The sequence below is a fragment of the Sapajus apella genome, unplaced genomic scaffold, assembly GCF_009761245.1.
Source record: "Sapajus apella isolate SASKATOON/1434 unplaced genomic scaffold, GSC_monkey_1.0 scaffold26, whole genome shotgun sequence".
Classification (NCBI taxonomy): domain Eukaryota; kingdom Metazoa; phylum Chordata; class Mammalia; order Primates; family Cebidae; genus Sapajus; species Sapajus apella.
The window spans coordinates 25,755,373-25,768,993 of record NW_022436966.1 but is presented as its reverse complement, the minus strand read 5'-3'; the positions used below and the strand labels follow the sequence as shown (position 1 = coordinate 25,768,993).

Below are 13,621 nucleotides of genomic sequence, written 5' to 3'. Positions count from 1 at the left end.
TTTTTTTGAGACGGAGTTTCACTCTTGTTACCCAGGCTGGAGTGCAATGGCGCGATCTCGGCTCACCGCAACCTCTGCCTCCTGGGTTCAGGCAATTCTCCTGCCTCAGCCTCCTGAGTAGCTGGGATTACAGGCACGCGCCACCATGCCCAGCTAATGTTTTGTATTTTTAGTAGAGACGGGGTTTCACCGTGTTGACCAGGATGGTCTCGATCTCTTGACCTCGTGATCCACCCGCCTCGGCCTCCCAAAGTGCTGGGATTACAGGCTTGAGCCACCGCGCCCAGCCTTGACTGATTTTTTTTGTAGTTTTTCGTAGAGATGAGGTTTCACCATCTTGGCCAGGCTGATTTTGAACTCCCGATCTCATGATCCACCCACCTCAGCCTCCCAAAGTGCTGGGATTATAGGTGTGAGCCACCACACCTGGACTTTTTTTTTTGTTTAGTAGTGAAAATTTTATTTTATTTTGTTTTATTTATTTATTTATTTTTGAGACAGAGTCTCCTTCTCTTGCCCAGCCTGGAGTGCAGTGGCACACTATCTTGTCTCATTGCAATCTCCCCCTTCTGGGTTCAAGCTGTTCCCCTGCCTCAGCCTCCTGAGTAGCTGGAATTATAGGCACATGCCATCATGCCTGGCTAATTTTTGTATTTTTAGTAGAGATGGAGTTTCACCATGTTGGTCAGGCTGGTCTTGAACTCCTGACCTCAAGTGATCCACCTACTTCGGCCCTGCAAAGTGGTAGAATTATAGGCGTGAGCCACTGCCTTTAACCTATTTTATTTTATTGAACCAGAGTCTTGCTCTGTCACCCAGGCTGGAGTGCAGTGGTGTAGTCTCCACTCACTGCAACCTCTGCCTCCTGGGTTCAGGAGATTCTGGTGCCTCAGCCTCCTGAGTAGCTGGGACCACAGGTGCGTGCCACTATGGCTGGCTAATTTTAATATTTTTAATAGAGATGGGGTTTTCTTTTTTTTTTTTTCTTTTTTTTTTGAGGTGGAGTTTCGCTCTTGTTACCCAGGCTGGAGTGCAATGGCGCAATCTCGGCTCACCGCAACCTCCGCCTCCTGGGTTCAGGCAATTCTCCTGCCTCAGCCTCCTGAGTAGCTGGGATTACAGGCACGTGCCACCATGCCCAGCTAATTTTTTGTATTTTTAGTAGAGATGGGGTTTCACCATGTTGACCAGGATGGTCTTGATCTCTTGACCTCGTGATCCACCCGCCTCGGCCTCCCAAAGTGCTGGGATTATAGGCGTGAGCCACCGCGCCCGGCCAGAGATGGGGTTTTCAATCTTGGCCAGGCTGGTCTAAAGCTCCTGACCTCAGATGATCCTCCTGCCTTGGCCTCCCAAAGTGCTGGGATTATAGACGTGAGCCACTGCACTGGTGTGAAATTTTTAATTTAAGAAACAATAAATGTTTATGGATAGATGTTAAAATCAATTTTTTCAGATCAAAATTATCTTCATTAAAAGGATATATGTCAGTTTGGTTAACCTTTGAGCAGCAGTCCTAAAACAATAATTATCTTTCTTCCACTCAGGTTGTTTCCAGAAAGAAGAGAATGGCGAAGTATCAGAAGGCTGAGGTAAATGGGTTACTTAGCTAAATAGAAAAGCCCTGTTGAATCTCTTACTCCTAATCACTCTACCTTCCTACACACTGATGCATCTCAGTTATACTGGAGTCCCTTTATACTGTTGTCTTTAGAGTCTTAGGGACAGTCTTAGAATATGCTGTTACCTAAATCTTGCATGAATTCTACAGCAGATCACCACCTATTGATTTCTGCCTCATAGAGTGAAATGGGAAGCCTATGGTTTTTATTTTACAAGGCATCAACATCTAACAATCTTCTAAAGGCATACTCCAGTGGATTCACATTGGAGAAACTCATCTTGACTAACGATTTGATTTATTATCTCTAAGCCAGTGAAATAATCATTTAATATGAACTTAATTTGTCACAATAAATCTATTGTGTACTAACTAGTCGTCTATATTAGTATGAAATCAAAGTGTCAGATAGTGTGTTTTAGTCTCTTGGAATTGAACATGAACACACTTGTCCTTGAACCCTATCAGTAACATTTTTCATATACTATCAATTTTTGTGTATCTTTGTAATGTTAAATTTGTAATTGTATATGTGCCACTTACTAATATTTTAGCAAGTAATAAAAATAGAAACATAAAGGAATATTGGAAAAAATCTAATAGAACCGGAAAGTTCTAGCATTTTCTTCCCATTCTGTAGTAGATCATCTGGCTTACTTGATTTGGTAACCACAAGTCTAGAAGACTAACCCTGAATTGAACTGTTACAGACAGGAAGAATGACAATGTAGTATAGTGCAGAGCAGTACAGACCTGGGTTTGGCTTGGGCAAGTTATATAACTTCTTTAAGCCTCCATGTTTATCTGTAAAATGGGGAAAATAGATAGTATGGACCTGTTGCAAGGATTAAACATAATCGGTGTAAAGTGTTAGTCCCATGCTTGCCACATAAGAACGTATTTGTCAACAGAGTAGTAGTAGTCATTATTGTCGTTTCAGTTTGCCTGTAACTGATTGTGTGATCTGAGACAAACACTAATTTTGAACTGCAGTTTCCCCACATATAAAATGAAAGAGAATCAATTTCTTCTAGCCTTAAAAATAGTATGCACTCAATAAAAATCTTATTCTTAAAGATCTAGCTTAACTGCGACTTACCCTAGATCTTATTCTTAAAGATCTAGCTTAACCTGCGACAAGTCACTTTGGCGATCTTGTCTCTAAATAGCAGCTTGAACACACTCAAATATGTGTATACTTGCAATATAGCTTCTTCTTTTTTTATTTAAATGTTATAAATGTGGAAAAAAATAAAAAATCATCTTGTATTCCTAATAGTTTTTATTTATTGCTATTTTCAGAATGAACAAAAGATTGAAAAATTATTTTAAAAAATTTTTTCTATGCTTTTTCCTGTTTCAGATAAAGGAGATGGGTGAGATGAATAGAGAACTCAATGCATAACTACTATAATTTGAAGATTATAGAAGAAGGGAAATAGCAAATGGACTCATTTCAAATGTATATGCATGGGATGAAGACATCTTCGAAGGTTACAAATTTGTTAGTTAAACATTATATATTTGTAATAGTGAAACCTGTACTCAAAATATAAGCAGCTTGAAATTGACTTTACCAATCTTGAAATTTGACCACAAGTGTCTTATATATGCAAATCTAATGTAAAACCCAGAACTTGGACTCCATAGTTAAAATTATTTATGCATAACATTCAAATGTGTGCATTAAATATGCTTCCACAGTAGAGTTTGAAAGACTACTATCTGATTTATGATTGAAAGCTGCCTTTCTATTTACTTGAGTCTTGTACATACAAACTTTTTTATGAGCTATGAAATAAAACATTTTAAACTGAATATCTTTGTTTGAATGACATTTCAAATTTCTTTTTTTCTTTTTTTTTGAGATGGAGTCTTGCTCTGTCGCCTAGGCTGGAGAGCAGTGGCGTGATCTCAGCTCACTGCAACCTCTGCCTCCCGGGTTCAAGCAATTCTTCTGCCTCAGCCTCCCAAGTAACTGGGATTACAGGCACCCACCACCACACCTGACTAATTTTTGTATTTTTAGTAGAGATAGGGGTTTCACCAGATTGTCCAGGCTGGTCTCGAACTCCTGACCTCGTGCCTCATGATCCATCTGCCTCAGCCTCCCAAAGTGCTGGGATTACAGGCATGATGAAGAACTGCGCCCAGTCTTTTTTTTTTTTGAGACAGGGTCTAGCTCTGTAGCCTAGGCTGGAGTGCAGTGGTGCCATCTTGGCTCACTGCAACCTCTGTCTCTTGGGTTCAAGCGATTCTCCTGCCTCAGCCTCCCGAGGAGCTGGGATTGCAGGCATCCACCACCACGCTCAACTAATTTTTGTATTTTTAGTAGACAGGGTTTTCTTTTCTCTTTTCTTTTTATTTTTTTGAGACAGAGTCTTGCTGTGTCCCCCAGGTTGGAGTTCAATGGTATGATCTCAGTTTATTGCAACTTCTGCCTCCTGGGTTAAAGCAGTTCTCCCTGCCTCAGCCTCCTGAGTGGCTGAGACCACAGATGCGCACCACCGTGCCCAGCTTATTTTTGTATTTGTAGTAGAGACGAGATTTTGCCATGTTGGCTAGGCTGATCTCGAACTCCTGACCTCAGGTGATCCATCCACCTCAGCCTCCCAGAGTGCTGGGATTACAGGCGTGAGCCACTGTGCCCGGCCCTATTTATTCTTTATTAAGTGGAAGTGGATCATCACAAAGGTCTTGATCCTCATAGTTTTCACCTTGAATAGGCTGAGGAGGAGGAAGAGGAAGGGTTGGTCTTGCTGTCTTCAGGTGGCAGAGGCAGAAGAGGTGGAGGAGGTGGTAGGGAGGCCAGTACACACAGAACTTTTATTGAAAAAAAATCTGTGTAAATGGACCTGCACAATTCAAACCTATGTCCAAGGGTCAGTTGTAGTTGTGACAGACCCAATGACCACAGAGTGTAAAATGTTTATTGGAAATGTTTGCTGGCCCCTGCTCTAGGATACAGGGGGAAAGCTGTTCATAGGCAGGTGTCTCGGCAGACACCAAAAGCAGCCTATAAAATTGCCCCAGCAGGTGGGCATGGGACAGATGCTCAGGTAGCCTGCTAGCTGCTGTCCACTGCAGGCCCAGAAGCGTGCTGGAGAAGCCACCCACGCTGCAAGAGCCGGATGATGGAGCAGCCCTGGCTGCTGCAGGAGCCTTTCAAGCCAGGACACCAGAGCTAGGAAACAAAACCTTCCTTTTTAAGTGCCTCTCCAGCACCCTCTGCTGACAGAGCTTCAGGTCCATTTTCACAGAGAAGTGCAAAGGGTGAATTTGTTTTTTGGTGTGTGTTTTTTTATTTATTTAAAAAATTTTAAGCCGGGCGCGGTGGCTCAAGCCTGTAATCCCAGCACTTCGGGAGGCCGAGGCGGGTGGATCACGAGGTCAAGAGATCGAGACCATCCTGGTCAGCATGGTGAAACCCCGTCTCTACTAAAAAAATACAAAAAATTAGCTGGGCGTGGTGGCGCGTGCCTGTAATCCCAGCTACTCAGGAGGCTGAGGCAGGAGAATTGCCTGAACCCAGGAGGCGGAGGTTGCGGTGAGCGGAGATCGCGCCATTGCACTCCAGCCTGGGTAACAAGAGCGAAACTCCGTCTCAAAAAAAAAAAAAAAAAAAAAAAATTTTTTAAAGATAGGGTTTCACCATGTTGGTCAGGCTGGTCTTGAACTCCCGACCTCAGGTGATCCACCCGCCTTGGCCTCCAAAGTGCTTGGATTACAGGCGTGAGCCACCAAGCCTGGCCTGTGTGTGTTGTTTTTTGAATGGAGTTTCACTTTTCTCCAGGCTGGAGTGCAATGGTGCTATCTCAGCTCGCTCCACCTCCACCTCCCAGGTTCAAGTGATTCTCCTGCCTCAGCCTCCTAAGTAGCTAGGATTACAGGTGCCTACCACTACACCTGGCTAATTTTTTTTTTTGTATTTTTAGTAGAGATGGGATTTCACCATGTTGGCCAATCTGGTCTCCAACTCCTGACCTTAGGTGATCCGTCTGTTTCGGCCTCCCAAAGTGGTGGAATTACAGGCATGAGCCACCCCGCCCGGCCTGAATTTGAAACTAGAGGCACACTTACTGGCACACTCTTCAACACACTGTCCTGTCTCTTCCGAAGCTACTTTTGCTAAGGTCAGCACTGACCTCCTTATTGCCAGTGACTATTCAACCTGTGTTGAATCATTTGCTTTCTCTGTAGCCTATCACCATGATGACTTCCCCATTCTCTACCCCGGTGTGTTGTCTATTTTTTTTTCTTTGGCTTCACTGGTATGAATCTCTCCTAATTTTTTTTTTTTCCTCATCTACTGATTCTGCAATACTGACATCCTCAGGATTTGTCCTTCTATTTTTCCTTCCGTTTTCTTCCTGAGCATTTCATCCATTCTCTTGCCTTTGTTACCATCTGTGAGGCTCAATGAGAACAGAAGCACCATCTCCATTTCTGTCCTTTTTCCTGAGATCTATAGTAAACTTATTTGTGTTTCACATAACTAGTTTCTTTTTTTTTTGAGACGGAGTTTCACTCTTGTTGCTCTGGCTGAAGTGCAGTGGTGCAATCTCAGCTCACTGCAACCTCTGCCTCCTGGGTTCAAACAATTCTCTTGCCTCAGCCTCCTGAGTAGCTGGGATTACAGGCATGCACCACCACACCTGGCTAATTTTTGTACTTTTAGTAGAGATGGGCTTTCACCATGTTGACTCCTGAGGTTAGGAGTTTGAGTCCAGCCTGAACAACATGGTAAAACTCCATATCTATTCAAAAAAAAATAAAAAAGATTAGCCAGGTGTGGTGGCGGCTGCCTGTAATCCCAGCTACTTGGGAGACTGAGGCAGGAGAATGGCTTGAACTCAGGAGGAAGAGGTTGCAGTGAGCCAAGGTCACACCGCTGCACTCCAGCCTGGGTGCAACAGAGCGAAACTGTCTCAAATAGAAAAATAAAAAGTAAAAATGAACAAAGGATCTGAATAAATCATTTTTTGAGGAAGCTCTTTGGTTGGTTTACATGGGGAACAGAAGCTCTTTAGGTTGAACAGTTCATTCTGAAAGCAGAATGGGCTAGTCCCCTTTTAAAGTTTGATAAGAAAGAGGCTGGGCACAGTGGCTCATGCCTGTAATCTGAGGTCAGGAGTTCAAGACCTGAGGTCTTGACCTGTAACCTGAGGTCAGGAGTTCAAGACCAGCCTGGCCAACATGGCAAAACCTCATCTCTACTAAAACACGAAAAAATTAGGCTGGGCGTGGTGACTCATGCCTGTAATCCTAGTACTTTGGGAGTCTGAGGAGGGGGCAGATCATGAGATCAGGAGTTTGAGACCAGTCTGGCCAACACAGTGAAACCCCATCTCTACTAAAAATACAAAAATTAGCCAGGCATGGTGGCACATGCCTGTCTGTAGTCTCAGCTACTCAAGAGGCTGAGGCAGGAAAATTGCTTAAACCTGGGAGGTGGAGGTTATCAGCTGAGATCATGCCACTGCATTTCCAGCCTGGGCAACAGAGTGAGACTGTCTCAAAGAAAAAAAAAACAGCCAGGTGTAGTGGTGGGTTCCTGTAGTCCCAGCTACTTGGGAGGCTGAGGTGGGAGGACAGCTTAAGCCTGGGAGGCTGAACAGAATGGCTGGGCTCCCACCTAAACCCTATTCCTAAGCCTGGAACTGGAGCCCTAAGTGAGAACAGCTGACACCGCTTTTCCACCCGAATGTTACCCTTTTGGCTTGCCACGCCCCATCCTCTGCCATAAAAAGACTTCAGCTGGCAAAGCAACACAAGCAGCTGAGCAGTGAGCAGAGAAGCTACTGAGTGTCGGAGACTACAGACACACAGCTCACTTCGGAGGGTTGGGCTTCAGGGAAAGATCACCTTCCTGCACCATCCCCTTTCCAGCTCCCATCCCACTTCCATCACCTAACAAAATCCTCCGCATACACTGCCCTTCAATCCATTCATGTGACCTGATTCTTCCTGGACGCCAAGCAAGAACCCGGGTGGGCAGGGGCTTGGACGCTGCTGCAGGAGCTGTACAGAGCCTGCTCCTGCCAGAGAGGATCGACCAATCGGTTCCAGCATTTGTTTGCTCTGGTTCCTGCACTTGCTTGCTCACACTTTCCCTCTTGCAAGGAGTGGCCAGTAGTGAGTTGAAAGCCACTCCAGTTCCTACCCACAAAGCGGGTCAAGGGAATTATCCCATCTCAGGTGGTTGTGGTGAGCCAACATTGCACACTGCACTCCAGTCTGGGTGACAGAGTGAGACCCCATTTCAAAAATAACTAAAGAAGGGAAAAGAGAGATGGGAATGGTAACATGTTAGAAGGCTAAGATCAGTGGGGATTTTTATTTTTTTAGAGATGGGGCATCTTGTTATGTTGCTCAGGCTGGTCTTGAACTCCTGGCCTCAAGCAATCCTCCCGCCTCAGCCTCTGTGCTGAGATTACAGACTTGAGCTGCCACACCCGGCCTTTAGTGGGAATTTTGAATGAGAGAAGGGGAATGTCTTAGGATAATAGGAAAGAATTGTGAAATTATATCTACCAAAAGTGCTGTGAGTGTTGAAAGTAGAAAAAGATGAGGTTAAAGTGGTAAAAGGATTTGTAAAACATCTGCTAGGCCCTGACTAAGTTGAAGGTTTCCCAAGCCTAAGGAAGAACATAAGCAAAGGTGGGATAGAACCCAAGTAAAAGTATAAAAGGACAGAGGGGCCAGGCACAGTGGCTCACGCCTGTAATCCCAGCACTTTGGTATTGCCTCCTCCCAAGGTAGGAGGATTGCTTGCGTCCAGGAGTTTGAGACTGGCCTGGGCAACACAGTGAGACACTGTCTCTACAAAAAAAATTATAAAAATTTCAGCCTGGCCAACATGGTGAAACCACATTTCTAATAAAAATACAAAAAATTAGCTGAATGTGGTGGCGGGCGCTTGTAATCCCAGTTACTCAAGAGGCTGAGGCTCAAGAATCGCTTGAACCCAGGAGGTGGAGGAGGCAGCTGCTTTGTCCATTTTTAAATTGGGTTCTTTCTCTTTCTAGTATTAAGATGTAAGATGTATATATTCTAGATACACAAGTCTATTATCAGGTATAAGTTTTGAAAATAATTCCTTGGCTAGGTGCAGTGGCTCATGCCTCTAATCCCAGTACTTTGGGAGGCCGAGGCGGGCAGATCACTTGAGGTCAGGAGTTCGAGACCAACCTGGCTAACATGGTGACGTCTCTACTAAAATACAAACATTAGCTGGCTGTGGTGGTGGTGGTGCCACCTGTAATCTTAACTACTCAGGAGGCTGAAGTAGAAGAATAGCTTGAACCCAGGAGGCAGAGGTTGCAGTGAGCCAAGATCTTGCCACTGCATGCCAGCCTGTGTGACAGAGCAAGACTTCGTCTCAAAAAAAAAAAAAAAAAAAAAATTATCTGATAAGTAAATAAATCAGTAAATCAGTTTAAACACCGGGTAGTGTTGGGGGAGGGCAGGAATGAATGAAAATAATTTCTCCAAGAAGATACCGAGAACATGAAAAGATACTCAACATTATTAGTCATTAGGGAAATGCAAATCAAAACACATAAGATACTATTTTCCACACACTAGGATAGCAATAATCAAGAACACAGACAATAACAAGCATTGGTGAAACAGTAGAAAAGTTGGAACACTCATACATTGCTGATGAGAAAGTAAAATGTTGCAATCATTTTGGAAAATATTTTGGCAGTTACTCAAAATGTTAAACATAGTTAATATGGGTTGTAGTTTAACGTAAGTATTACAGTTAAAAATATATTTAAAAGGCTGGGTGCGGTGGCTCATGCCTGTAATCCCAGCACTTTGGGAGGCCGAGGTGGGCGGGCGGATCACCTGAGGTCAGAAGTTCAAGACCAGCCTCACCAACATGATGAAACCCCGTCCCTATAAATAAATAAATAAATAAATAAATAAAAAAAATATGAGCCAGCAATTCCACTTCTAGGTATATATCTAAGGTCAATAAAAACATATGTCCACATAAAAATTTGTACACAAATGTTCACAGCAGCATTATTCATAATGGCCAAAGAGTGGAAATAACAAATGCCTACCAACTGATGAAGAGATAAAATGTGATATAACGGTACAGTGAAGTATTATTTTTGAGATGGAGTCTTACTTTGTTGCTCAGACTGGAGTGCAGTAGTTTGATCTCGGCTCACTACAGCCTCTGCCACCCCAGTTCAAGGGATTCTCCTGCCTCAGCCTCCCCAGTAGCTAGGAATACAAGCACCTGCCACCAAGGCTGGCTGATTTTTGTAGTTTTAGTAGAGATTCCAGGGTTCAAGCAATTCTTCCTGCCTCAGCCTCCTGAGTAGCCGGGATTACAGGTGCCCACCACTGCATTCAGCTAATTTTTGTATTTTTAGTAGAGACAGTATTTCGCCAAGTTGACCTGAACTGGCTGGTATTGAACTCCTGACCTCAGGTGATCTGCCCACCTCTGCCTCCCAAAGCGCTGGGATTACCGAATTGAGCCAGACTTTTTATTCTTTAAGCTCATCAGCTATTGCAGCCCAGGTAAGACAAAATATTGGACACCCTGGCTTAAAATATTAATTATCATTAATTATGAAGAGCCTCTTTGTCAGGTACATTTGCTGTTTTGCCCAATACTTACTTTGAGTATAAAAAATAATCATTGGGCTGAGTGAGGTGGCTCACGCCTGTAATCCCAACACTTTGGGAGGCCTAGGTAGGTGGATCACCTGAGGTCAGGAGTTTGAGACTCCGCCTTACCAACATGGAGAAACCCCGTCTCTATTAAAAATACAAAATTAGCCAGGTATGGTGGCACATGCCTGTAATCCCAGCTACTCAGGAGGCTGAGGCAGGAGAATCACTTGAACCCGGGAGGTGGAGGTTGTGGTGAGCCAAGATTGTGCCACTGCACTCCAACCAGGGCAACAAGAGCAAAATTAAGTCTCAAAAATAATAATAATTATTATTATTATTATAGCTGGGTGTGCTGGCTTACAAGCATAATCCCAGCACTTTGGGAGGCTGAGGTGGGTGCATGGCTTGAGCTCAGGAGTTCGAGGCCATCCTGGACAACATAGGGACCTTGTCTCTACAAAAAACACAAAAATTAGCTGGGCACAGTGACGTGGGCCTGTAGTCCCAGCCAGTCGGGAGGCTGAGGTAGGAGAATTGCTTGAACCCAGGAAGTATAGGTTGGAATGAGCTGAGATGACACCACTATACTCCAGCCTGGGTGACAGAGTGAGACTGTCTCGAAAAGAAAAAAAAGAAATCATTATAGTGAATCTGGAAAACACAGGAGAATATTTAAAAGAGCCATGTTTGGGTGATAATTTTATTGGATCCTATCAAGGATGCTATGTCTTCCAGTTATATTTTTGCAAAATTCCTCTTTTCAGAAATTCAGTTTCCCATGTGGGAAAGTATATAAAATTTCTGTAAGACAACTGAGGCATGAATAATACAGGGTGGTTGTGGGAGAATAGAAAATTTCAGGCAGTAAGCAGGGCATGGTGGCTCACACCTGTAATCCCAGCTCTGTGGGAGGCCGAGGAAGGAGTATCGCCTGAGGTCAGGAGTTTGAGATCAGCCAGATGGGGTTTGAGATGAAACCCCATCTTTACTGAAAATACAAAAATTAGCCAGTAGTTGTGGCACACACCTATAATCCCAGCTACTCAGGAGGCTGAGGCAGGATAATTGCTTGAACCCGGCGGGTAGAAGTTGCAGTGAGCCGAAATCGAGCCCCTGTAATCCGGCCTGGGAAACAGAGCAAGACTTGTTCTCAAAAACAAAAAAGAAAATTCTAGGCAGATGTTTCACATGACTAGCAAAAAGGAAACTTGAAATAGCTGCGTAAGCCAGAGGCTGATTAGACCCTGAGAGCCAGGATATGGGCCAAGCTGGTTAGGACTTACTGGACCCAACGTGGCACTGGATTCAACCTAGGTTTCACCTGGGATCTCATTATTCTGTCATTAACATAGTCACACCCCTTTGGCCCCATGACAGTTCCAAGTATATTTGGTGTAAAAATGGGTGGTACCACAGTTCCACCAAATCTTCACCTTTTTCCAGAAAGTTTCATGAATATTCTACCGCTTGGTTAAAGAAACCCAAAAATAGCTGGGTGTGATGGCTCACGCCTGTAATCCCAGCACTTTGGAAGGCGAGGCAGGTGGATCACCAGGGCAAGAGATTGAGATCTTCCTGGCCAACATGGTCAAACGCTGTTTCTACTAAAAATACAAAAATTAGGCTGGGGACAGTGGTTCATGCCTATAATCCCAGTAGTTTGGGAGGTTGAGGTGGATTACCTGCGGTTGGGAGTTCGAGACCAGCCTGACCAACATGGAGACACCCCATCTCTATTAAAAATACAAAATTAGCTGGACGTGGTAGTGCATGCCTGTAATCCCAGCCACTAGGGAAGCTGAGGCAGGAGAATTGCTGAACCTGGGAGCCGGAGGTTGTGGTGGACCAAGATCGCGCTATTGCACGCAAGCCTGGGCAACAAGATCGAAACTCTGTCTCAAAAACAAAAACCAAAAATTAGCTGAGCATGGTGGTGTGTGCCTGTAGTCCCAGTTACTCGGGAGGCTCAGGCAGGGGAATCACTTGAACCTGGGAGGCGGGGTTTGCAGTCAACCGATATCTCAACGCTGCACTCCAGCCTGGTCAACAACAGTGAAACTTCGTCTCAAAAAAAAAAAATTATTTATTTATTTATTTTTGAGACAGAGCCTTGCTCCCTCAACCTGCCTGGAGTGCAGTGGCATGATCTCAGCTCACTGCAACCTCTGCTTCCTCGGTTAAAGTGATTCTCCTGCCTCAGCCTCCCAAGTAGCTGGGATTACAAGCATGCATCACCATGCCAGTTAATTTTTTTTTTTTTTTTGAGACAGAGTCTCACTCAGTTACCAAGACTGGAGTGCAGTGGCACAATCTTGGTTCACTTCAACCTCTGCCGCTCAGGTTTAACTGATTCTCCTGCTTCAGCCTCCTGAATAGCTGGGATTACAGGTGACTGCCACTGCATCCAGCTAATTTTTGTATTTTCAGTAGAGACAGGTTTCACCATTTTGGCCAGGCTGGTCTTGAACTCCTGACCTCACGATCCAGCCACGTTGGCCTCCCAAAGTGCTGGGATTATAGGTGTGAGCCAGTGCACCTGGCCTAAGTTTTGTATTTTCAGTAGAAATGGGGTTTCACCATGTTGGCCAGACTCGTCTTGAACTCCTGACCTCAAGGGATCCACCCGCCTTGGCCTCCTAAAATGCATGAATTACAGAGGTGAGCCACTGCGCCTAGTCTCAGCCTGATATACTTTAAATAAGAATTTATCAGCTGAGCTCGATGGCTCATGCCTGTAATCCCAGTACTTTGGGAGGCTAAGGCAGGCAGATCTGGAGGTCAGGAGATCGTGACCATCCTGGCCAACATGGTGAAACCCCATGTCTACTAAAATTACAAGAATTAGCTGGGTGTGGTGGTGTGCACCTGTAGTCCCAGCTATTTGAGATGCTGAGGTAGGAGAACTGCTTGAACCCAGGGTAGAGGGCAGGGGGAGGGGCAGGAGAGGGGAGGGGGCGGGGGCAGAAGTTGCAGTCAGCCAAGATTGTGCCACTGCACTCCAGCCTGGGAGACAAAGTGAGACTGTGTCTCAAAAAATAAAATAAAATAAAATTTAAAAACTCAGGTTGGAAACATATCTTCTTTCTCAGAATACAGCTTTGCTCCAGATTCTGTAAGCACACAGACAGTTAAGCATACAGAATCTGGAGGAAAACTGGATTCTAGATCTATCACTTACTGTCTCTGAGATCTGGTGCCCGGCCAGGTATTTGAATTTTAACTGGTAGGCCAGAGATTTCTAAATTGAGCTGATTGTCAGGAACATACAGGGAGCTTTCAAAAATGACTCCAGGCTGGGCTCAGTGGCTCACACCTGTAATCCCAGCACTTTGGGAAGCCAAGGTGGGGTGGATCGCAAGG

At 44.6% G+C, this 13,621-nt stretch overlaps 1 protein-coding gene across 1 annotated transcript in view; it reads left to right on the top strand.

Moving 5' to 3' along the window:
- The window catches only part of EPCAM (epithelial cell adhesion molecule), an 11,270-nt gene extending 7,831 nt beyond the window's left edge, over positions 1-3,439 (top strand). Inside the window, exons 7-8 of the mRNA XM_032292189.1 lie at positions 1,548-1,592; positions 2,985-3,439. Of these exons, the coding sequence (XP_032148080.1) occupies positions 1,548-1,592; positions 2,985-3,026 (87 nt within the window). The 3' untranslated portion in view covers positions 3,027-3,439. The remainder of the gene's footprint in view (positions 1-1,547; positions 1,593-2,984) is intronic.
- The last annotated feature ends 10,182 nt before the right edge of the window (positions 3,440-13,621 follow it).